Source organism: Dermacentor andersoni, chromosome 8 (genome assembly GCF_023375885.2).
Source record: "Dermacentor andersoni chromosome 8, qqDerAnde1_hic_scaffold, whole genome shotgun sequence".
Lineage (NCBI taxonomy): Eukaryota > Metazoa > Arthropoda > Arachnida > Ixodida > Ixodidae > Dermacentor > Dermacentor andersoni.
In genome coordinates, this window is record NC_092821.1 from 151604459 (window position 1) to 151628779 (window position 24321).

Consider the following 24321-nt stretch of genomic DNA (forward strand, 5'->3'; position numbering starts at 1 on the left):
CAAAAAGCCCACATTTTGATGTTGTTTTTTCCAGACAGCGTTTTTTCCTTCGTGTCACACCGTACCGACGCCGTGCTCTCCGCTGACCGTCGGCAGATTGTCGGCGTCGGTACAGAGTGACAGAAGCGCCGACACGAAGGAAAATACGCTGTCTCCGATAGTCGGCAGGCCGAAATCGGTGTCGTGTTGGCCCAGTGTGAATGAGCCTTTACTGAAGATGCCGAGACATCTCCGCGTGGTCTTTGGCTATGGCGTAGCTTCGTCGTCGTGGTGGTGAGCAAGCTGAGACGCGCGGGTACAGGCTGTGTGCTTCAATACCGGCCGACTGCGAGAGAGGTGTCTGTGCTCGTGCACACTAGACATTTTACGCCTTTTTGGGTGTATGAATGGTGCTCAATTGGTTGACCAGTGGCTGACATCCTCACGTTTAATGGGTAACGTGGAATCGTTGGTGAGGACCGATGGAATGTTGTTGTTTGTCGCCAATTTCGTGGCAAGTAAAAATGACGATAGCTGTGACAGACGACAGAAAAAGTGCATTGAATAAGCGTTTAAAGCTATCACTGTAAAATTCTCTCGTCAGATATTTCTGTGCACTTCAGGTTGTCAGAATTAATGCACGGTTTTCAACTACGCGTTTTCTTATTGCACCTATTGCTAGAGATCGCTGTCGTGCGCACTAAAATTTTCCTAGCGCTAAAGGTAAGAATTTTACCCGTAGGACAAGCCAACAACTCTAAGGGTGTAAACATTTTAGGGTGTGCGGCTGTGCTGCTGTTTCGTGATGTCTGAGTACTCGCGTGAATCCCGCAGATATGGGACACGGCCGGCCAGGAGAGGTTCCGGAGCGTCACACACGCCTACTACAGGGACGCACACGGTGGGTCGGCATATTGTGCGCCTTTGCGCTTTCCTACGTATGCTTAAAGGAAAGTAAAAAAAAAATTGTTTAATGAGAGACGAAGAGTTTCGCCGGCCCCGCTGACTTTGCTACTTCACGTGTTTGTACTAAAAAAGAAATAGAAAAAGAAAGCATGCGCGGAAGCATAATAACACGCCAATTACAGAATTCCAGGGCTGCGGACAAGCCGAGAAATTATAAATGCGGTATAAACTCGTCTAATGGCCGCACTTCTTTTTTTCTCAATTTTGCGGAGGTGCGGCCCTTGCACGGGATCCAACCCTTCCTGCACACCCCGGATCCCCGGATGTGCCATATTGCATCAAAGGTCAACGCGCAGCTCTCGCCATCTAGTAGCGGCGCGCGGAAGTGCGCAGCGAGCGAGAATGCGCCGATGCGCACGCGCGGCATTGGGGTACCAAACACGATCGCTTCTGCGTCGAAATTTTTCTTTCTCCAAATTTTGGGCTGCCAAGTTGGGGGTGTGGCCGTTACACGATTCTATACGGTAACTTGTTTCCCGTTTTGGGGAATTTTTATCCGATTGTTTCTATATTAATTTAAATGAACGCACCCCATCGTAACAGTTTTATACATCTGTCGACATAATTTTTTTTGAAAAACTACATGGCCGAAGCAGCGCCTCGCTTTTTTCGAGACGATTTATTAGAGCAGTCGAGTGCATGTATTAGCGCTTTATAAATATAATAAGGCTAAGATTAACTTTCCGTAACAGAAGATACACTGAGAAACGTCAGGTAATAAAGAAGTTCATTTTCAAATTAGCAAAACTGGGCCGAGAAGGTTCGTGCTAAGCGTATCTACAATTTCAGCGCGAATGTTGAGACGGGCTTACGATTGTGGGTTGTATTTACGTCCATTTTTTGATTTTACGCTCGTCGGTATCGAACTTTCTTGTTTTAGTTTAATATCGCATGACGTGAAGCGAAGCGAGTGCCAACAAGGTCCGCACGAACGTTATATGAAACTCCGTTTTCGAAAATTAAGGTACACTGTGGTGCTTGGCGCATAGCAACGCAGTATACAGAATCAGCTAGGTTTATTTTTGTTCTGCTTGCTCTTTGCAAGCAAAAGAAGCGCATGAAATAGTGGCAACCGGCGCCAGAGAACGCGAGGAACAAGAAAAGGGGATGGGGACGCCTTCGGGCGCCTTGTGACCGTCACTTTTTTTTTGTCCGTCATGTTCTCTGGCGCCGGTTGCCACAATATAATGAAGCAACTAGCCTGACAATACGTTTTGACCGTATAAAATAATTTAGGTGCTCTGTATAGTGCCTTGCTTCGAATCGACACGGATGCTAAGAACGTGAGTGTTGAACAATACAAGTGTAGTACATACGAAACAGTGGTTTTAAGCCATTGTTATTGAAGCGAGATATCAGGAATTGTAATAGTCATTTCTATTAAATGGCTTACGAAAATTCATTCATTCGTTCATTCATTCATATCGTTTCAATTTGCACTGGCGACTGTGAGAGGTCGTGCGACCGACAGTGAGTGGCGAACAAGGAGCGACTCGCGACTATGTTCACCGCTTCTCGCCTAGCACGTCTCTTTGTAAACGAACATTCACAGGATCGCGGCCGTTAACACGCTGCCGCCTGCTTTTGCACCGAATGAGTTTGCAACTTCTTGACCAAGTGAGAGAGAGGGAGTAGTTCAGAAGCGTTGACTGTTCGACCAGTTGCTGCATCATGTAATGTCGTTGAGCGGAAGTAAGGGCAGGAAGAAGTCATGTGGACAGGACAGACGAAATTATTTTCGTCTCTGTGGTTCGGCAGAGAGAAGTGCTGAGCGAGAGAAGCAGAGAAGCTAACCAGGCTAAGCCCGGTTGGCTACCCTGCACTGCAAGAAGGTGGAAGTGGATTCAGACTTGATAAGAAGAAGATAAATTAACAGCCCGCACGCACGCACACGCAATTAAAAGTTAATTGTTCAGTTTATCGCAAGCAGTTATAGAAGCTGGTGCATCTCAAGAAACACAGCAGTGCTTCTGTGTCTATACACATCGCAGACGCACGAGGCCATGGTGCCATGATGTGAAATTGTCCCTTGTGTGAAAAAGCTGTCATGAAACTTCCCTAAAGTTTTTAGAAGGGCAAGTCTCTCATCTTCTTATGATGGGCAGTCACACAGAAGGCTTATTAAAGCTTGTTTTATCCCACACGTGTAACAATTTTCCACCCTACTAGTTAGAAATTAGCAGGCTTTCGTGGATGAAGCCCCTGCTCGCAGGTGACCCAGTATGGTTTCGTACTGTCCTACTAAAACCGCGTAATGTTGTAACTTCATACTTGGGTCCATGCCGTTTGGGCGCCGATTAGTAAATTCGTGACCAAACAGCACGAAAGGGTAAGCCTGTAACGAGACGCCCTATAGAAACGGGCTTGCATCTCGCTTCCTAAAACTATGCAAACATTTCTAACTTCCATAAACGTGAGTTTGCATCTGCTGTCTTACACATGCTTAAATATCGAAAATCTTAATCTCTTTCTGTCTTTTTTTTTTTTTTCGGGATCTGATGACGTATCATTGGAAAAAATCTTCTTGCAAACATCTTGAAATGCGCTGTGGCGGTGTCAGCTGTGACAGCGCGGTGTCTGGCGAAGCAATACCGGCAGTTGCGGTAGGCCTCCGTACTCAGGAAACCGCGTGTGAAATAAGCGTCCGTGTATTCCGACGTGTTGCCCCGCCGCGCCGCTGATCACTTCACCCAGTCGCAAAGCAGCTGTCATCGTTTGCCATCATAAATGGTTAACGAACAGAATCGGTGAAGGGTGCTTCTCCGTAAAGACTGTATAAATGTGGGAAAGCCACCTGCAAACGCGCGCAGGGGCAAGTTTTGAGGCCTTTGTGAAGAGCATACAGTAAACGCGGGATGTCGCCCGTGGAAAGTTTTTTCTTTCTTATGCTTTCTTGTAAAAGAAGCTCCATGATAGCACTCTCGCTCACCTTACTCGAGATAACGCGTTCTTCTACAGTTATACACGCAGAGACAGAGGAAGGACAGAGAGACAGAGCAAGGAATATAGGAAGGTAGAGATGTTAACCAGTCAAGAGTCTGGTTAACAACAAATAAACTACCAACTATAGTTGTTTAATTTCAGAACAAAGAAAGTATATGTGCATGAAAGTTAAAAACACCAATAAAATCAGGCCAGACACTTTACGCACGTGCGTCGCTCCAAACAGCCCGTATATACGTTTACCTCTTCTTGCGACGAACAAGGACGCAGATGCCGATCTCGCAGTTATCAGCGCCCTCGTGTTACGTGCTGCACGCCTTGTAAATCTCCAGGTTTATCTCTTGCGAATATCTTCGAAGGACACGTGTGCCGGTGCGCACACTCGTCGTCGGTGATGATTGGCTAGATGACCCCCACCTCCCTTCCGCTGCCATCTGCGCCATCTACGCAACAGGGGCCGAATTCACAACGTTTTTCGTTCGTAGTAAGGGTTGTTTGCCATTGGTTGGCCGCCATCGCTAACGACGTGTCTGACAACTCGATCGGCTGACATATTCTTTTGAGAAAATAGTTATAGTCCAAAAATCTTTCTCTTCAAGATTTTCAAGATATTGCGGCATCATGTGTTCGTCGACTACACTGAAATAGAGATTTATGGGGCGTACTGTACATAAAGCTTCCTACGTAAAAATTACCAGTGGTACTCTGGTGCTAGTGTCTTAGGGAGCTACAAGCATCACATTTTAGCCATCATGGGAATGATAGTGCATGCACTTGTCTAGACTTTGTCCTTCTGGCTTCAATCGGCTTTGTGAATTCGCAAACCGCTATTTTTCATAGAAATGTTGCGTCACAAAGGCAACAATTCGCTGTGATTATGCCTACGTGGAGAGCTTGGTATTACCTTCTCCGTTAAAAAAAAAAACAGTATTGCTTCGGAATTTAGGCCAGTAAAGGCAGATGAAGAGTAGTAAACAAAGTCATAAGAGCGCGTGAAGTCATAAGCACGAAGGTCAGACAGATCCATGTACTAACCATCATTCCCATGTTGGCTGAACGATAGCTGGGCAAGGGTTCCCCCTATTAGCTTTGGTGAACGAAACAGAATGGCACTTTCGTGAGCACGAGAGCGCGATAACGACCGCGCATAGCACGCGAGCGCCCCACTTGAAATCGGCCATCGATTGCTTGACGTGGGCCGCGACCCAAAGCAGGCGTCCGTGGAGCGCGTCGCATGTCGGATTCGATCGCGTGCAGAAATGCGCGTGGTAGCTCCGCAGCCTTTGCTACATTGTATGCGGTGCCCTGCTTTACAAGCTTCGCGCTGCGGCTTTAACAGCTTGCGCTTCGTAGGAGAGCACTGGCGGGAGGTTACGGGACAAGTGCGTAAGGATCCTCGAGTGATGCAAATATACGCTAAAGTTGATACGCAGTATGAACAAAAGTTGACCGCTGTTATATGACACAGCCGGATATACGCCCAAATCGATGTCTCTGACGTCTACCGATGCAATGCCTGCCTTCTTGCCTCTGTGCGTTTTCTTTTCTTTTCCTTTTTTTTTCTTTTGTGCGCGTGTGGTGTTCCCACGTCCGCCGAGCATTTCCCGCCTAAACCTGCTCGTTAAGCGATACCGGTCCCACCGTGAGGCAATCCCTTCCGACTCAGCATTACTTTTCCTGCGTTTTCTGGATATCTAATGCGGTTAGTACTTTATAGCTACCTAACTAATGATCTTCTTTCTCCTAGCATGAGTGTACATGTAACTACAGATATTCGAAGTGGTTAGTGCACTTTGGGTCTGTCACTTCAATTGCGGCGGGTGTTCTCAACGCCAACGCCCGCGTGTACGTCCCCTGTGTATGTCCTGTATATTCGTGCTGCAGAAACTCGGTTTTCAAGAACAACGTGCCAGCTAGTCCGTGAACGAATTCTTTTGGGACCGCGTAGACTTCGCGCCGCTTAGATCGTGGCTGCTTCTGCTGCGTGCTTCCCTTTGACGCTGATCGTCTCGCACTTGGCGAAACAGCGCTAAAACAGACGGGGACAAAGAGAGGAAGGTACACGCACGAGTGTCGACTCACAATTACAAGTTTGTTCGTGGAGAACAAGCGTGTATACACTGAAACTCTTGACAACAAATTTCTGGTAAATATAGAAAGTCGTGCGTGCGCGACAGAACCTGCTGGGCACATCAGTAAAGGAAACTGAAACCTAATTATATATCACGCATGCAGAGATGTTTATTTTTCATGTTTTTTCAGTGTGTAATGTTTCTTTCTTCCACCAATAAACTTGTCGTGGCGAGTCAGCACTGGTGTGTATCCATCTGTTTCTTCGGCTTCGTGCGTTTTAGCGCTGTTCCGCCAAGTGTTTGCCGTCTCGCCCTACCTTCTTTGCTGCTGCTGATTCTTTCACTGACTAACCCATGCGCCTTGACCGGCTTTCCCTCCTCCAGCGCTCCTGCTTCTCTACGACGTCTCGAACAAGACCAGCTTCGATAACACGAGGGTGAGAGCATCAAGCATTCCCGCAATTCACGCATGCATCAAACTCCCTGCATGGTTTGTACGGGCCGACGGCATGCTGCCTCCGTATAATCGACTGTTTAGTTTTGCTGTTCAGACATATTTTCCTACTTTCGCATTGATTGGCAATTTCAGTAATTACCACGCTTAACTTGTAGTCAAGGGAGGGTTCTTCTGACTGGACGCTGTTAGTGAATTTGCAGGCTATCCCTCGGTCCCGATTGACGTTGAACGCTGCGTTACCTGCTTTAGGTCAAATGCCTGTCTTTTAGGAATGGCACCGCGACTACAGCACTCCTACCGTCTCGGTTCCGTTCGGCAATTTCGTATCACGGCGGCTCTCTCGCAACATATTTCTCGTTAGCTGTTTTCTGTATCCTGAAGGAAGCGAAGCAACCGCGATTGATGTGATTCTTCGCCGTGTCTGTAGATACGTGCAAGTTAAACTTTACTGAGGAGGGAACTTGTTTTTCAGTTAACTATCTATCTAGTTGCCCTGTTCGCCGCTCATGAGGCTGCTTAGTCAATTGGCTAGCTAAAAGGTGCACACACAGCTCAGTTACCTTAGAAGGTGACCTTGAATAGCGACCTCGCAGTGCCGCCTTCATTACCATGTATGACACTAATATTTGAGTGAGTTCTAATGTCCTTGAACACAACTTTTAGTAACGGCTTTTCGAGAGCTCTGGCGGTTTTCTTTCTTTCTTTTTTTTTTTTTTTTGCTGTTTGCTTTACAATTTAGTTCAAGACGAGAGCACATAAGTTCATGCCGTATTCTGACGAATGCCAAGCTCTGCAGGGCAAGAATTTGGTACCGATTTGAGGGAGTAAACATTCGTGATGTTGATGATTTATTTGCTGAAACAAATGTATTGCCTCTACCCCCTTCCCCCATCCTGCTCCTCCCCCATTTCCTAGAACTAACGTTAAAACCATTTGAAAGAAGAAAATGTACTGTTTTAGTCACTGTCCATAATTCAGTAAATACTTCGCTTATGGTCGTGCGTTTCGAAGAGTATGACATTGTTGACCACTCGCCATTGAATAAGGGAAAGAAAGACAGTGCGAGAGAAGGGGAAAGACAAGGAGGTTAACCAGCACAGATGATCAGGTTTGCTACATTACATTGGGAGACGAGAGAGCTAGAAAGACAAAAGAAGATGGAGAAAAAGACTCGGAGCAACGGCACAAAATCATAGCCGGTCACGATCACCGCACACAATCACAACAGTCTAGCGATTAACGCCAACTATAGGCCAAAGCTGTTCGTGCAGTTTATTGGCCTTAAGAATTGTAGCAAAGTCTTCGTTGCTCTCGGCGATGGCTTATGAGGTTGGCATTCCAAAACAGTTTGTTCTGACAATGGCATGTGACCATTGCGGGACCAACGCGCAGCAGGCTCAGTGAGACATATTTCTCTGTCCAGTCGGCCGTGTACATATTTGCCGCTGAGCGTAGATACACGTGGTGCACTGTTTCTTTCGTGTACCTGCGATGACGTGCCTTCCGTCTTTGTGTGGCAGGCGTGGCTGGGTGAGATCAACGAGTACGCGCAGGATGACGTGGTCATAATGCTCATCGGCAACAAGGCCGACATCACGCAGGACCGCCAGGTGCGCACCGAAGACGGAGAGAGGCTCTCCAGGGTGAGCAGGCTTCCTCCTCCTCGCCGATTCCCAGCCTCGGTCGCGCACGTTGCCTCCACGATCGACTTGCGATATTTCGGAGAGAGAGAAGAGAGAGAAGAGAGGAAAGGCAGGCGGGGGTTAACCAGACTCAGGTCCGTTTTGCTACCCTGCACTGGATTATAGGGATGAAATTTCGGAGCGGGGCCCTTGTATGAAGTGCGAGCTGGGCTGGGGTTTCATCCGAGAACACAACGCGCTTCGCAAACTTGCGCCCACTCACCTGCGGCTGCAAGCAGACAGTCGTGGATGTTCCTCGTGACATAGTGTGGCTGCGTTTGCCGAGCTGTGCGCGACGCCCCTTCAGGAGCGGCTGCGCAATCTGCACGAGGCTGCGCTAGCTGGAAAACATGGAAGCGGGGAGAAGTACGGAAGCGTTATTAAAGGTTCTTTGGGGAACTTCTTAGATAATTTCAGTGGGATGCCTAAATTTGATGCCTTGCTCGAACATAGAATAGAACTAGCATGGAATAGAACTTCTTACTTTGAAGTGCTGTTTGGCGTCGGCTGCCATATGCTCTTACAGATAATTATAACGTAATTGTGTGTGTGTGTGTGTGTGTGTGTGTGTGTGTGTGTGTGTGTGTGTGTGTGTGTGTTTGTGTGTGTGTGAAAGAGAGAGAGAGAGACGAGCACGTTCGTTCGGTTCCTACAGAAACACTTTTTGCACCGGTAACATACCGGCTATATCATGCCAGAAAAATGATCCCGCTGCGAATCCCCACGCAAGCCCGAGCTGTGTTAAAGCTGCACCCGCGATCGTACCATGTGGTGGATTGATTGGCCGAGCAGCCGGAGCTCTGTACTTTTCTTGCTTCTGTGTGCCTCGCGCTTTAGTTCCGTTTGTGTCGCAGGCGATGTACGTACTCCTCGCCGGACGCTCACTGTTTACGACTGTTTCAGGAGTACGGCGTGGCCTTCATGGAAACTAGTGCCAAGACAGGCTGCAACGTGGAACTGGCCTTCATGGCCGTGGCACGGTGAGTGAGGCTGCTCTGCGCGTACCCACGGTGGGGGGCTTTCTAGCAAGGCTACAGTCGGGACTAGTTGGCGATGCTGGCAAGGCGCGCTGCTTGTGGCGCTGAGGGGCACACGTCACTGTTGTTCTTGTTAGGTTTGCATTCATAAAAACAGTCACAGGGATGAGAGAGAGAGAGAGAGAGAGCTGGTTGGGCCACCAGGAGGGGCACCACGCGTACCGGCTCTAGAACGGCTCTAGAAGAGAAACGGTAAATAAAAAGAAAGCAATGTTGAGTGAAGAAGAGAAGAGAAATTAAGAGAGAGAAACTAACACACACAAGAAAAAATGGGGGAAGGGGGGTCATAACGACGCAAGACCAAACATGCATGAGCGTCACAGAGCACTTAACATCCGGCAGGTGTTCACAAATATTCAAGCAAAATGTTTGGCTATTATCGGGAGAACAATTGTGTGGCCTTAAAGATAGAAGTGTTCTGCATGCTTGATCACGTTTGGACGCACAACCAACGGTGCATATAATGTCGTCCGTTGTGGCAAGCCCAGTGGACGGTCTACGTAAAGCGTAAGACAAAGACGCACTCATACGGATAAAGACGTGATGTGCACTGTTCTGTCGCATAAAGAAGCGCAACCTTGTAAGGTTAAACAGTTGTTATTTCGTGCTTCCTTTCGACTGTGCCTTATTTACGTCCACTGTAGTCACGTGTGTCCGCGTCCCTCAGTGCGACAAGCAGCTCACCCTTCCCCCGTGGTGGGGTGGGTTTCCTTTATCGGGCACCTATTGCCGAGGCCGTGACAGACTTGCCTAGAAGGCCACGATCCCTGCAGGAAAGCAGGCAAGAGTGGATGGTGTTCGTAGTTGAATTACATTGAGACTTTTAGTTTCTTCAGTGCAGTTCAAGAAGGATACAGAAGCGAAAGGCGCACAACGCCTGGCAAAGGCTGCTCCGAACCCGCAACAGCCTTTTGATTAATGGCAGATTGTTGGCGGCTAACAATCAAGACGGCACATATCGCGACACGTAGTTTACGTGCGCAGATAATTAGCAGCAATAATGTTTATGTTGTTTTGAGCAAGTTCGCAACCCAAAAATATATATCGCATAATAAAAAAAATGTATCCGGGCCCGGAGTTGCAGCATGTAATGCTCTGTCAATCGAGTAACGGTGGTGTGGTTCGGTAAAGCATGCGCACGGTCACCTTATACTTAGCAGTACGTGTAGCGGGCGAGACCACGGCGCTTCTTACATGTCCCACTGTTTCGGTCCCACCGTCTGTTTAATGCGATAGCTATAAGAGGATCATAATTGGGCTGTTGGCGTTGTATACCCGGGTGTGTAAATGCGGGCCGTTTCCGGGGGGCACATTAATCGAAGGTGAGTCCAACCTGATGCCATTATCCGATGCCAGTCGTCACGAGAGTTTCATTGCGATGGCATTACACATGAATACAACTTTGCCTTCGGCGATGTAAGGAAATACGCCCTGGCTGTTATGCGAGGTAAGTACTGTGAACACGTGCCTACCGGGTTTTCGAAGCTTTTCAGAGCCTCGAATGAACAGAAATTATCCTTTAAATACGAAGACGACATCGATTTTGCAGCACTGTCTTTGTTCTGTTGTGCAGCCTGATTGTGTATCTGCTTGCGTAGCTACATTTATTAAGGATGTGTGGCCTGCCAGAAGTATAGTATATCGTGTCGGTATGCAGGCTCACTTAAGCGGCAAAGGCTGCCGACTAACCCTAGACCACAGTGCCATAGACTAAAAACGAGCTCAAGGAAATTCGCGGTGCCGGTCACGTGACCAAGCATATCATTGGGGAGCCGAAATTCGTAGTTTATGCTATAATAAATTAAAATCCGCTAAATTCTTACCTTCGAGTGTTTTGCGAACTTTATCGGGTTTACCTGAGGTGCAGTCTAACTGACGATCGCGCGGACATACATAGCGCGCCCCGAAAGACGAGTACAGCGAAAGATTGATCAGTAGTTGGTGTCCGTTCGTCTTGCGATGCGCCGAGTGCAACGCAGTACGACGAGAACCACGACAGGGCAAACCAAAGACGAGTCCCCTGCGTGGTGTGTCCCACCGTGGTTGTCATACAGCCACGCTCAGTTGTGCTCGGCGCATTACAACGTGCCCCGAAAGATGACGCAGAATTAAGTGGAGGCTTTGCGCGCGAATGCAGCCTTTCGCTCGTCGAACGTTGTCTCGCAGGGAGCTGAAGCAGCGGGCGTCCCGGTCGGTGCACGGCGCCTCGGGCCGCTTCAACATGACCGAGTACATTCGCCAGGAGAGCCAAGCGAAGCCCAACGGCTGCTGCAGTAGTTAGGGATGGCGCGTCAAGCTCCGGCTGCCCTTCTAGCACCCCCAGCAAACTGCGCACGCCGCCCCGCACCCCTCCCGACGACCCTGGCACAGATGCCGGCCGCCACGCCGCTGGTAGCGCCGATGCCGGTACTGGAACTGCTGGCTTCGGCGCTGTTGCTTCCGGGGCTGCCGAAAGCGCCGGCCAAGTTCCAGCACCAGCGACGCCGCTTCCCGCGCTGGCTCTGGCGGAACTACTGCCGGCCGGAACCGCTCGGCTGGCGCTGCGTGGTTTGGGGTAAGGCAGTAGCGCGGTTCCGAATCGCAGCGACACCAGCTCCGGGACTGCCGCTGCTGCTCGCCCAGAAACCATCCGCCTCACTTGTGACGCCGGAAGTGCCACGATCACCGCGGACTGGTTCAAGCACTGCCTTTATTTCCGCGCCCGCCGGTGGCCGCAGCCCTCGCGGCCTGACTCGATCGCCGCGAAGCCAGTTGGGCTCTCGTTTCTCCGCTGGGTTTGGCAGCCCGCCATATATGGGCCGTGCCTGTACGCGAGCGGGCAGCACTCCTGCCGAATGCGTGGCCGCGGGTGGGCAGCTTTCGGGTTTGCCCACTGCGCAGGGAGGCATTTCGAGCGCCGCCTAGCTGTACCCTAGCGCGGTCGGCCTCCCCGGACTGCGCTTCTGGTTCGGCAGCCGAGATGCCACGCGAGCCGAGGGGAATTTTCCTTGCGTGGAGCTGCGTCCAAGTATGGACGCGGCTACCTTGGCGGTTAGAGGCCTTGAATCGTGACTGTTGGTGCGGCTGCATTTTCCGTCGTTTAACTCAGTTAAAGACTCTGACTGGCTGCGCGGTGGTCACGTGGCCGAAAAGCCGTGCGCGCAAGCTCAACGTGCGCGCGCCTTTGTTTAATGCCAATGAGGCGGCAGACGCGCGCAGGGGCTTGTGCTCTTCTGTTTGTGCCCCCTCTGTTGACCTACCCTATAATAATAACCGCGCCTGTATATGCGGCAGCAGCATCATCAGCAGCAGATGTGGACTGAAGCTTGGACTCTGTTGGACTGTGTGCACGTGTGTATGTGTGAGTGTCTGTTTGCGGAAGCCGATCAAGTGGCTTTTATTCTCGACTACAATTGTCGAAACGGCAGCAGGCGATAATTGCGCCGACGAAGAAGCTCCTGCGAAGCGCGTTTTGTTGCGTATGTGTTATGCGTTTCGCTGCAAACGAAATCTCATGGGGTGCCATAAATAGCGAGGTAAAAGGCAATTAAGCCGTTTTTGCTGTCTTATTGGTTGAAATAAGAACGCGGCCGACTCTCAGACAGGTCCGCCATATGCTCCTGCAGGTCAGTCTTTTTCAGTATCTGCATTAAAAGTTTTACCAGAGCATTAAAAAGAGTATTCAGTTACTCTGGTTTTACGTTCAGAAGTTTAGCGGCTAGTGTAAGACATGTCGCAAATTAATCAGTTGTTCATATCTTTAGCTTTTCGCAGAGCAGAGATTCTTTCACTTCGAAGCTCGGGTGGTTCATACTTGCAGTGAAGCCACAGCCGCCGCCGCCGCCGCCGCCACCGCTGATGGTTTAAAATAAAACGTGGGTAACAAAAATTAACTCAGGTGTGAAACTTCGCCACAGGAGAACCACAGTTTCCGGTCCGTGTGTTCCTGAGCGTCGGTCACTTCGCGTCTGATGGATGGCGGGTCTTGGACGACAACAGCGTGATCTCTCACGCCGAGCTTGCCTTCATAATTTTGACGAAGACTGCACTTAGGCCGCAAACGGCTGGCGTAGCGGACTGCGAGGTCTATAGCTGACATCGGTTCAGCAAGGCCGTGATCGATTAAGAAACATTGGACACTCAGTATTAACGTTATCGTGCCGTTGAGCCAGTTATACACTGTGCTGTTCAGTTCGTCTTCCATGTACAATGTCAACGTGAAAAAGAACCGTGGAGACATGCCCCACAATTGCGTTCTGTTTCCTTTTTTTTTCTTTTTTTTTTTAGCTGTGTCACGTTTTCATCCGAGCAACTCTGCTAGTTCGGGCTGTTGTTGCACTCTGTTTACTACGTCACCAGGCAGCATGGGTGTGCAAACTTACTTCCACTTGTCATTTTATAGCGGGGATTCCGATGCACAATTAGGAGCCTGTTATTTTTCCGGTTCTGGCAAAGTCTGCACCTTCCTGTTATCCGCTTTCCGTCTTGCTTTCACGTGCAAATGGTGGTGTCATTTTTTTCCAGCGTTGAGAAGGAAAAAAAAGCTGGTCTTTACGACCGTACGGTTAGGGTATAGTCCTTGCGCGCAATATTAACTCGAATCATGGTTGTGCTGTAAACGTTATGCACAGAGTACCTCTGTCCTTGAAACCTCAGTCGTGGTTTCATTCGGTGCAGCTGCGTGGATGAATAACCACCGCACGAGGCAGTGCATTCACTCCCGGCGACTTGGTTTCCTAGCGATTCTACGCCATGCTCGATTTCGGAACAAACGGGCTGGTTCGGGCTGACGGCACACCCCCGCTTGTGCTTCCTGTTATTCACAGTAGAGGTACCGCACCAAGCTCCATGCGGAGGTCACTGAACGGCACGATTATTGTACGTTGTTTTCATTATAGTGCGAATGCGGAGCGGAGTGGTTCCGCGATGTTGCTCTGTGAGTGTTCAAATAGTACGTATACACTACACAACGGTGCTCGGACTGATCTCGTCGTGCTCACCTTATTCCCTGCGCATTACGCTTTCATTTCAACGAAGTCCTAGAATGCACGGTGCGGCACCTGTCGGCAGATCCCGCTTGCTACTAGGGTGAACGGACGCGACAGCGATGTTATGGTATAGCGATCTCTTCAACTGGTTGCATCACTGTAACATCGTTCTGCGCCACGTTGATGCCTCTGTGCTGATCATGAAATGATGTTCTAGAATGTTGTATGGGACACGAAAAATGCCGAGTGTTGGGTGCCATTAGACCCGATAGTGTGTTACAGCTTACGCACTAAATGCGCGTTTACATGCTGACAGAGCGTTTAGTGGAACACGAGGCGACCGTGTAGGATAACAGCGTCCTTGTGGTCACGATAACTTCATAGTGGAGAGCATGTGCGAGCAGGCTTTGTTTCCATGGCGCTGCTGAGTCGAGTAGATAAATTTTATAACATATCTGCACACTTCTCGGGAGCACTCAGTTCCGGGAGTCGAACAATCATGCGTGAGAAAAATCTCAGGCTGTATCGCTCCCCGCTATTCTCGTGCTTCATCTGGAGTGTTTCTGGCAAAAATGATATACATCCGGATGTCGCCACAGTAGATTCTTTTTTTTTTTAATGTATAAAAATGTTCACTGTTCATGCATTGCGCGCGAGTTCCCGAAGCTGTCACTTGCATTCACCCCCGTCCTCATCGACATGGCGTGTGTGTCGTCTTTCTGCACAGTGAAAAATTCATAAACGCACCGCTAGCCGATACATGGGAGACCAACGAGTGTACGATGTTGTTGTGGTGAATTTTTTTTTTTTGTCCAGGTGTTTTTTTTTTTTTTTTGTAACTGTGGATGTAGTGTGTACCGTCGTCATACTTGATCGGCGCCTTGTTCTCAGCGATGTTCTCTTGGCTGCTACGTGTGACGTGTCGCAGTCCGCGGTAATCGGTCGTGCAGTTCGCGTGCTACGAAATGCTTACAAAGAGGCCGTGCTTAACTGTCTGGACGGACTACGTCGCGCCTATCGCGGCGCGAACGAGTGAATGCAGCCTTGCTCTCGGTTGCCGACCGAAACCGTTGAATTGCGGCTCTTGTGACAGATGGCGCCACCTGGGTTTTCAGGCATGGCGGGCGCGTTTGCAGCGCTCCGGTGTGTATGTTTAACCTGGTTTAGCGCTGCCTACAAGTTCAGGAGTTGTGTGCGCAGGACACGATGTTTGCTTTGTCAAGTATGGACCCGCGACTGCAAGGCAAGCGAAGCCTACGCACATCAAGCCCAAGCACGACAGTGCAGCATTGAGGGAAACCGCTCACTTGGGTTCCGACATCGAGTGCAATCTTCAAAGTGTTAATCACAGTTTTTTTTTTTAACCAGGACTTCTTGCGTTTTCGAGAATGTGCAGGTTGGGACATTTCTGAAGTGTGAGCAAACCGCGTTTGGCTGCTGCGATGTTCTCGATCAGGGTGTCGCGCTCGGCGTTCAGATGATACTGATCAGTCGCTGTGGGGCTTGTCTGCTCAAACGCGCATTCCTCATCTCAAATTCATGCGAACACGTAACCCTACATGGCCTTTACGTGGTAGATCTGGAAGCTATATATGACTCACAAGCCTACGAAAATCTGCTGTGCTGGTTGCCGGTTGTTGAAAAGTTCAGCAGCATTAGAATGAATTCAGCAGCAGTAAAATGCAAGGTGGCCGGCAAATAGCCGCCGTTTGGGCTGGTGTAATGTAGAGATTCGATTTCCATGTTATTCCCTTTCTCACCGCAACTATATCACTACTATATCGGTTATCACCGGGATCGGCCGGCCGTAAACGGCGGCTGATTAGAAAAAGGAATAGAATCGCGCAGATGATTCGTTACGTTGTACTAGCCCTGTATCCCTCGAGCCTGTGTTGCTCTCGACATCTCAAATTCTAACTGCCTGAAGTTTTTTTTTTTTTTTTTTATCCTTTCAAACGCGCTTAACATTCCTTTTTAACCTTGGGTGGCGCTGATATTGCGTTGTCATTGCCTGTGATGACGTCTGCATATAAACTTGCTTGAAGAACGATGTCACTTGCGTGAAACCAAAGGAAAATAATCCCGGGTTGCATGACAGTGAAGCATTTGGTTCCGTGAGCACTTTTACACGGAAAGTTTCTATTTCAGCAAGTTCGGGCCAGTTACTTCGCGTGTTCATTATAGCGGCTACGTCCATAGTAGCGCTACCGATAGGATGTATGGTGGTTACGTGGCTGAAGCTTGGTCGTACAACAATTAGTTCGAACATTCACGGGGAGAAGTCCGTGCTAGTATTTATCAGGTGCTGCAGCTGGAAACGATTGGAGAAAACATTTATGTAAGGCAAGCGACCTTCATCAGGCCATTTATAGTCGCAGGAGCCAGATTGCGTTTGCCGTATAGCTAGAGCGCGTGGCGCAGTATAGTCGTCGCATGCTGAACTGATTTCAAGGCAAAGTTGGCGTCGTTCAACTTGCCGATGTCCGCGGAACTCGAGTGATCACTTGTTTGCTGAACTAACAAGTTTAAAGCCATCGTGTTACACGATGTTGAAAAGTCTGAACTGTGCCACTGTAAGCGGCCCTGTGCGAACCTGCGAACCGCTGTGCGCGGACTGACTACAGTGTTTGGTCAAAAAAGTACGCATTGCATTGAATCGCGCGGCACGTTGTATACCAGAGCAATTGACTTGTGTACGTCTTGCTTGCAGTGTCGCGTTTTCGCTTGCAAAGGATCGAACATTTGCGCGTCAACTCTGGAAGTACTTTGGAAGTCAAGTTACGGAGAAACGCGGCCCGAACGATGTGTTCAACATTTTCTCTGTGTGTGTGTTTGACAATGTACATATAGCATATTTGTTGTTTGAACTGTTGTTATGTTGACTTTCCTCAACCAACAGGGTGTATCCTATGGCGTTTCTGAAGGCAATCGTTCTTCACGGCCTTTGTAATGGCATTTATGCCGTATTAGTGGCAAAGGGAAAGAGCGTCGGTGCCCGCCTAGCACTGGAACTGTAGGCGTTGTGCGTCGCAAAGTAATTTAGGTCGCTCTTTGTGGAAGTGAGGGCCTCGCTACAGGTTTTTTTTCTCAAAGGCTCTGACGCTACACGTGCGCGTGTTCCGTGCTCCCGTTGTATGCGGGGTCTTGGGGGGCGGGGGCTTGTCCGAAAGGACGCGCACCCAGTATCCAACCATGTCGACCGCGAGCGCGCGGTTCTGAAAGGTAACGAACGGTTCCAAGTTATGTTCAGACGAGCAGGTGTTGCTTAGATGATTTGGTGGTTATGCATTCCATGAACATCCTTTCCGACATTTGTGACCGTAAAGACTTGCGCCCATGTATAGGATAATTTATTTTGAGTGTGTGTGATTAGGGTAAGAGCCTAGTAATAAGGAATTGATTACAATGTATCGGCGGCAATTATGACTGAAATAGCTGTTTCTCTTCACGATTTATTAAGCAAGCGTAACCTGCACTCTTATTTCGTTCTTTTTTGTTGCCCACCGTCATCTTTTGTTTCTTCTATTCCGGTAGACGATCGCGCTTCTAGAGTGAGCGAGAACGTAGTGGAAGTGCGAGAGCGTGTTGGCGGTCCAATCGCAGGCACGGTTGTTCGGATGTGCTAGCCTCACTGCGAAAGGTATTGAGAAAATGCAGCAGCTTGACGTACACAGCTGCCTTAATTACGCCGTCACTCGATACTTTGTTGGAAACGACTATAGGTGCCACACGGATTTCACGTTTCGTGGGCCGCACGAGCAGTGTGTCGGAGCCCTCGCGCGGCCGCCGCGGCGTTGTGGAAAGGTCCACTCTCTGCGCGAGGGTTCCGGAAGCGCTGTTCGCGGCGTGCCTCTGGTGCGAGCGCTGTCCGCGACTACGTGTAGTCGCGGACAGCGACTCAGCCCGGTGCCCTCTGCTTCGAAGAAGATGGCACCGGGCTGAGCAATGGCCGTTGTCTTTCGACGGGGCGCGCACCTCCGAGCGCGCGCGTCGGCTCTGGCTTGACCGCGGGCGGCGAGGCTGGAGGGGCACGCGTTGGACATATCAGGAAGTGGGCTCTCCAGAGGCTGCCTGGTCTCGCACAGGTGTGCGCTCGAGTCGGCGAAGTCTGTAGGTGGGCTGTGTTGGCTGTCGTTCATTACCCTCGCAGCGCAACCGAAACGAACGAGCGTACACGAGGAGGACAAGTGCGTGTCTTGTGTCCTTTCTAGTTGGTCGATTTTATTGGCTCATTGGCCACATGTAGTCAAACAGTGCGTGACGCACGGTAGTAACGAGGTGTGGATGTAATGCGCGGCTGTAAAAAAGAAAAAAGGCAGCCTGAGAAACACCGGCTGCAAAAGTGCCTGAAATATATATCTAATAAGAGTGTATGGCCATGGATGGCGGTGTATAGTATATTCTATTATATATCCTGCGAAGTGATGACACGTAAACAGCTAAAATTTGCAGCGTTTACATCTATCTTGGAACGCGAGGGGTGCGGAGGCACGTGCGGTGCAATGTGAAGCGGTTGTGCCGCAGCCTCCGACGGGAGGTTGTGTTATACCCTTGTCACACGGGAAGATTTAATGTCATTCGAATCGAATGGCATTCGATGCATCGAATGTAATTCGGTCTCTTGCGGTGCTACACAGTAGAATATAATGGCATTCGCAAATGATAGCAATGACGATCTGCAACAAAATTTGTGAAATTCAAAGAAATTTGTGCCTATTAAACGCTCGTAAGAACTTCTGTGAGTACTTTTAAAACCGACGAAAACATTTTGACGCCAATCATCACAAGCCAAGCCACAACTAAAGCCAAGCGCAAATCCGGTTCGCCCTTCTTAAGTCATGGAGATGGTCTTCCCATATTTTGATAAGGGCGAATGTCTTTTCGGGGCTCCAGTGTGCTTTTTCTTTCGAGTCCGCAGCCGCTGCAGCTGTAGCCATGGCACCGCACGTCAAACACCGACGAACCATCACGAGAGTACACAACACCACTGCTGCCGTTGCTAAACAAACGCATCCAATATGGCCGACCGCCGTGACAGACTCTTGATGCAAAGAGTAATAGCGCGTGAGCACAGCCCGTGATGAAAATATCGTCCCGGCAAAAATAGTTATTCTTTTTTATAAGTCTAAAAAAAATATCTTCTCACTTTGCTGATGCATGCATCATTTTTTCGCGTCGCGTGTCGCTGTTGTCTATCTGGGGCCAAGAGTATACATTCGGTTCGAAATCGAATGCGAATGAGTTCCCCTAACTCATTCGATGGCAAATGTCATTCCATTAGAATGACATTAAATTTTCCCGTGTAAATCCCGATTAGTGGGATTATATGCGAATGCCATTAGATTCGAATGACATTAAATCTTCCCATGTGACAGGGGTATTAATCACGAATCGCCGGAGGGGGTACCATGCCAACATCGTTTAGGTGTTGCACGACCGAATTGTTGTCGAACATATCGCTTCTGTCTTATACTTTTGTACAAATCTTACCAAATAAGCAATCAGATCAAACCCTATACGTTCTAAACATATACAGCCCTCCAAAAGACAAGAGCCAAGCCGCATCTAAATTTATGGCAAAAGCCTATAAATATGCAAACAGCACCCGCCCTGGGGTTATCAAAAATGCGCAAAGAAGGGCACAGAACTCTGGGAGACTGCCAAAGATCACGGTTTCACCTTCCTAAACGATCCGGAACGACCTACACGCATAGGGAACAGCGTTAGTCGTAATATACTTCACCCGATCCGACTTTCGCCAGAAACATTGGAAGTGTCATATGGGAAAACACAGGCAAATGTGGGGAGCGATCATTTGCATCTTAACCACCACAATCTTCTTTAAGGGATATTAAAAATACAAACCCAAGATAAAGCATACTAGATGGGACGCTTTCCGCTACATCCGCGACAAGCGCGAACCTATGTCAGTCGCTAACCTCAAAGAATAGGTGTCCACCCTGGTTGAAGATACAAACCAATGATGGTCCAACACCAGACTCCAGATGTTGGATGCACAAAAAAGCCTTCAGAAAACATTGCTGACACAAAAGCACAACAGAAATCTGTTAAAACGGATAGCACAAGTACAAAGGTAGATTGAGCAATACTCACTTTCTTAGCCAAGAACACTGGTATCATTTGTGCGATCGCTTAAATGGACAACTAGATTGTAAAAAAACCCGGTTTATACTCAAACATCTAATCCACTCTAACCAGATCGTTATTTTAATGTCAATATACGACCCCCCCCCCCCCCCCCGCCCCTACTGCGTACACAGGAAGCTGCATGCAATGAGGAGTTGGATATTGACATTAAGCGGACGTCCTGGCGGTCCTAAACGAAATCAAAACCACTGCAGACGCTGGTGAAGACGGTGTCACCAACAAAATACTGCGGAAGTTATATACGATCATTCAATCGCCGAAATTACTCATTACTCAGCCTTTCGACAGTCAGTGGAAGGAAGGCTCAATTCCCTCCTGTTGGAAGCACGCCAAGGTGATATCAATACTTAAATCTGGCTAAAATCTAAAACTGAGAAATATTTGATTTCATCAACCTCATGCCTGCGTAAGGCTACGAAACATGTCATCTTAAACAGACTGAACGAATATGCAGACTGGGAAGGTCTTTTCCCCCATACCGTGGTAGGTTTTAGACCTAACCTATTTACACAAGACATAACGTGACAGACACAAAACGGCATTCTCCATGCGGGATACATCAAAGCGACAGGCACCATACTTGGGATGGACGTCAGTAAAGCATTCGACGCATGAATCGATATTAACCAACCTGACCCAGATGTATGTGGGGCATCGAACTTTTGGCTACATTGCAGATTTTCTCAAAGAGAGAACTGCTGTGATTCACCTTGGAGAGGTCCAGAGTGAACGTTTTACTATAGGAACGAGAGACACTCCGCAAGGAGCCGTCCTCTCGCCATTTCTGTTTAAATATACAGGCTTTACCCCTCTCCTAAAGAGAATACCGCACACCAAACATTCAATATAGGCAGAAGACATTACCGTCTGGACTAACAGTGGTTCAGATGGCGAAATCACAAACGCACTACAGGAAGCAACGAACACGACACAGAGTTTCGTTAAACAAAACGGTCTAATATGCTCCCATAACAAATCTGGACTCTTGATAATCAAAAACACATCTGACAAACCCAGGAGCGCGAGGGATCAAGCTTCTCCTATTAGTGTCCATATGGAAAGCAGACCAGTCCCCACCTGTGCTATTAGGATACTGGGAATTTTAATACAACACAATACACATAATTCAGAGGTCATTACGAAGTTACGAGCCATAGCCCGACAAATGTGCGGCCTATACTCAGGCGAGTAGCCACGTGACATAGTGGCATGACTGAGGCAGGTCTATGCCGGCTGACCCAAGCTTTTTTGATCACCTGCATAGTATATTCTTTTCCCTACTACAATCTACGACTCGCCGACAAATCCGCCAAGCATATAAAATCGCACTAGGACTTTCGAGATACGCCCCCAACTTAAAGAAACTATACTAGAACTAGGTGTAAATAACGCTCTCTCGATGAGCTAATAGAAGCACACAATACCGAAACGGGTAGAAATATTCTACACAGACTAAACCTAAATTCCGCTATGAACTCTGAGGGACGAATTTCGCTACCGAAAACGGTCAGACGACAACTAGTAGTCAAACCACTCCCGAAAAACATGCTTTCGGGCTGACATGATGGAAGGCGGCCTGCCAGGGCCAAGGTCCTTCACGAAAAGTACAAAAACGACAGTTTCGTCGCATACGTGGATGCGGCCAAGTATAGAACGAAAGGTGCTACCTCCTGAACGTAGTAGCTGGGAAAGGGCGAATCATAAACGCCGCCACAATTAAAGCACCATCCGCGCTATAAAGGCCGAGGAGATGGCGACAACCCATGGCCACCACGAACAATAACACTCGCACGATCCTTAGCGATTCTAAAAGAGCTATCACTAATTTCGCCAAGGGAAATATAAACGTAAAGGCAACAAGAATCCCAAGAAATTATCAAAACGGCATGCTTATGTAAACCTAGTATGGGTACCCGCGCACACTGAGAATCCCGGGAATGGGGAGGCGCACCGCGTAGCACTAAGTTTAACTAACTAATGGGAGGCGCGCCCCCTCCTGCTCAGTTTCCGCTGGGGAGGCGGCGACCTCAGACAGTGACTTGAAAAATCTCTATAAAGACTCCAGGCGTGTCTCTCCACCTTCAGATGACAATCTCACGAGGGCGCAGGCCGCGATCCTTCGCCGTATACAAGCAGACTCCTTCACCAGTCCACAATGACTGGCTATTTTTGCCAACGGAGAATTGCCAAAATTGTGGTTCACGTGAATTGGCTACCCAAGATTACATCCTGTGGGGATGCGAGGGTCCCTCTACCTGAATCGATCCTGCAAGCTGCCTCAAAACAGACCTGGGAAGAGCTCGTCAGAGCCCCCGAAATGGAGAAAGCTGGCCATCGCTGCTTGGGGTGAAGGGGTCGCTTCCAGAGTTGGAGCCACCTTGAGGTCCGGGCGCAGAAATTAATTTTCTGTAAATAAAGTTGTCACCACCAATCTGAGCTGAGGAACAATGCAGGGTGAAGTGAAGGGCGGCTTACGTGCGTTGCGACTGCGCTGCGAGCAAAATGATGAAAGCAAACTGGTGCACACATGCATCCGGTTTTGGAAGCGATACCGCCGACGTGGCCCACGGGCGCCGCCCACCGTTGCCGAGGCCTCGCGCGTCTGCAGGCAGGACGCCGTTTGTGGACGACAGCACCGTGTCGCGCACTCGGCGGGGGTCAGTGACGTGTGTTTGTTGTGCAGCGTAATAAGTGTCTCATTAACTTTCTTCGCCACGTACTTTTCTTTAACGGTTTTGAAAGGGACACGAACGAGAAACACTAAAAAATGTATACCGATAACGCATTCTTTCTATATTTATAATTGGCTTTATTAGGTTGTTTATTGGGCTACAAAATGAAGATCGAAGTTCAATTTCATTAAGTTTCGCGCCGAAACCTCAGCGTTAGTACGTCACTGTTGCACCACTGATTTCAAAGTCTCGTGCGAGTGCGCGTGTTCTGGACCACTGCATGGTGCTTAGCGAAAGTTAATAATACCTGCTATGTTCAGGCGTCGGCTCCTTCGGAATACGACGCAGCCCGAATTTACCGATGAAAAATTAACTATGCCCCATCTGAGGCTGTCAACATTCGTGGCTTCACGGTCAGCTGCTGTGGGGAACACTTTCGCGTTTTCTGACTTTCCAAATCTCCTGTCGCAAACATATTTTTGGACATTGTAAGAAGGTAATTTACCGACGCATCTCAAGCTATTTCTCTTTTTAGTGTCCCTTTAACACCGACCTAACTGCCGCCTTTCGGTATCCGCGACCTTTTTTTCTCGCTGTCTACCGTTCAGTTTCGAATGTGGCCTCACACATAGCTGTGCCACGTCAGTGTTATAACTTTGTCGCATTGTTACATTGACCACTGCTAAATGTCGGCACAAGCAAACAGAAAACCTGTATGTATCGCATCCAGAGGTACGTGTCCTACGTGCGTGGTTGTATAGGCGTGTGTATAATAGAGCAGTGATATTACGTGATTGTTTTTTCGGTGTGCTTATTGTGTGAAGCGATGGCGGAGGCAGAGAGCCCGTCGAAGACCCAAGATCTGAGAGCGTTGTTGTTGAAACTGGTGTTATATACACGATTGTACTGTTGACGCAGACACACAAACGCAAATTATGCGACTATATGTATAATGTTGACATACTATACGCTGCGCCAATAAAAGCGAAGTGTTTGACGTGTTCACGTCGCTGTTGTGTTTCTTTTGTTTTCCTCGAGAGTCGACAAGGACACCAGAGCGCCCACAATTTCTGTTCCCAAATTCTGTTCCCGTCCTGAACATTATATCGTGAATTGTTACTAATCCATTCTAAACTACGCCGAAGGAAACGACATCAAAACTCTTCGTACTCTGTAGGACCGTTTTCTGTACGTTCCAAACGCTTCATTGCGAATTATTTTATCTATTTTCGTTAGTGATGTGCACGGTTGTAAGCGCAGCCTATCAGAATTTGAATTTTTTGAGATAGTAATAGTTACAATAAATGAAGCCTGAAATCCTGCTCTGCAGCAGTGCACTCATATTTGCATTTCTGTTCGCGGCGGAGGTAAGTGCGCG

General features: G+C 48.7%; 1 protein-coding gene across 5 annotated transcripts in view; it reads left to right on the forward strand.

Annotated features, from left to right (window-relative positions):
- LOC126525479 (ras-related protein Rab-37-like) overlaps window positions 1–24321 on the forward strand; it is a 160802-nt gene that overhangs the window by 96046 nt on the left and 40435 nt on the right. For 3 of the 5 annotated variants that reach the window (XM_072290067.1, XM_072290064.1, XM_072290065.1), the window contains exons 4-7: window positions 814–880; window positions 6345–6397; window positions 7938–8060; window positions 9003–9079. In XM_072290067.1, the coding sequence (XP_072146168.1) occupies window positions 814–880; window positions 6345–6397; window positions 7938–8060; window positions 9003–9079 (320 nt within the window). Of the gene's footprint in view, window positions 1–813; window positions 881–6344; window positions 6398–7937; window positions 8061–9002; window positions 9080–11302; window positions 23949–24321 lie in introns of those variants that run through there. The other 2 variants (XM_072290066.1, XM_050173366.3) reach the window with 1 other exon arrangement.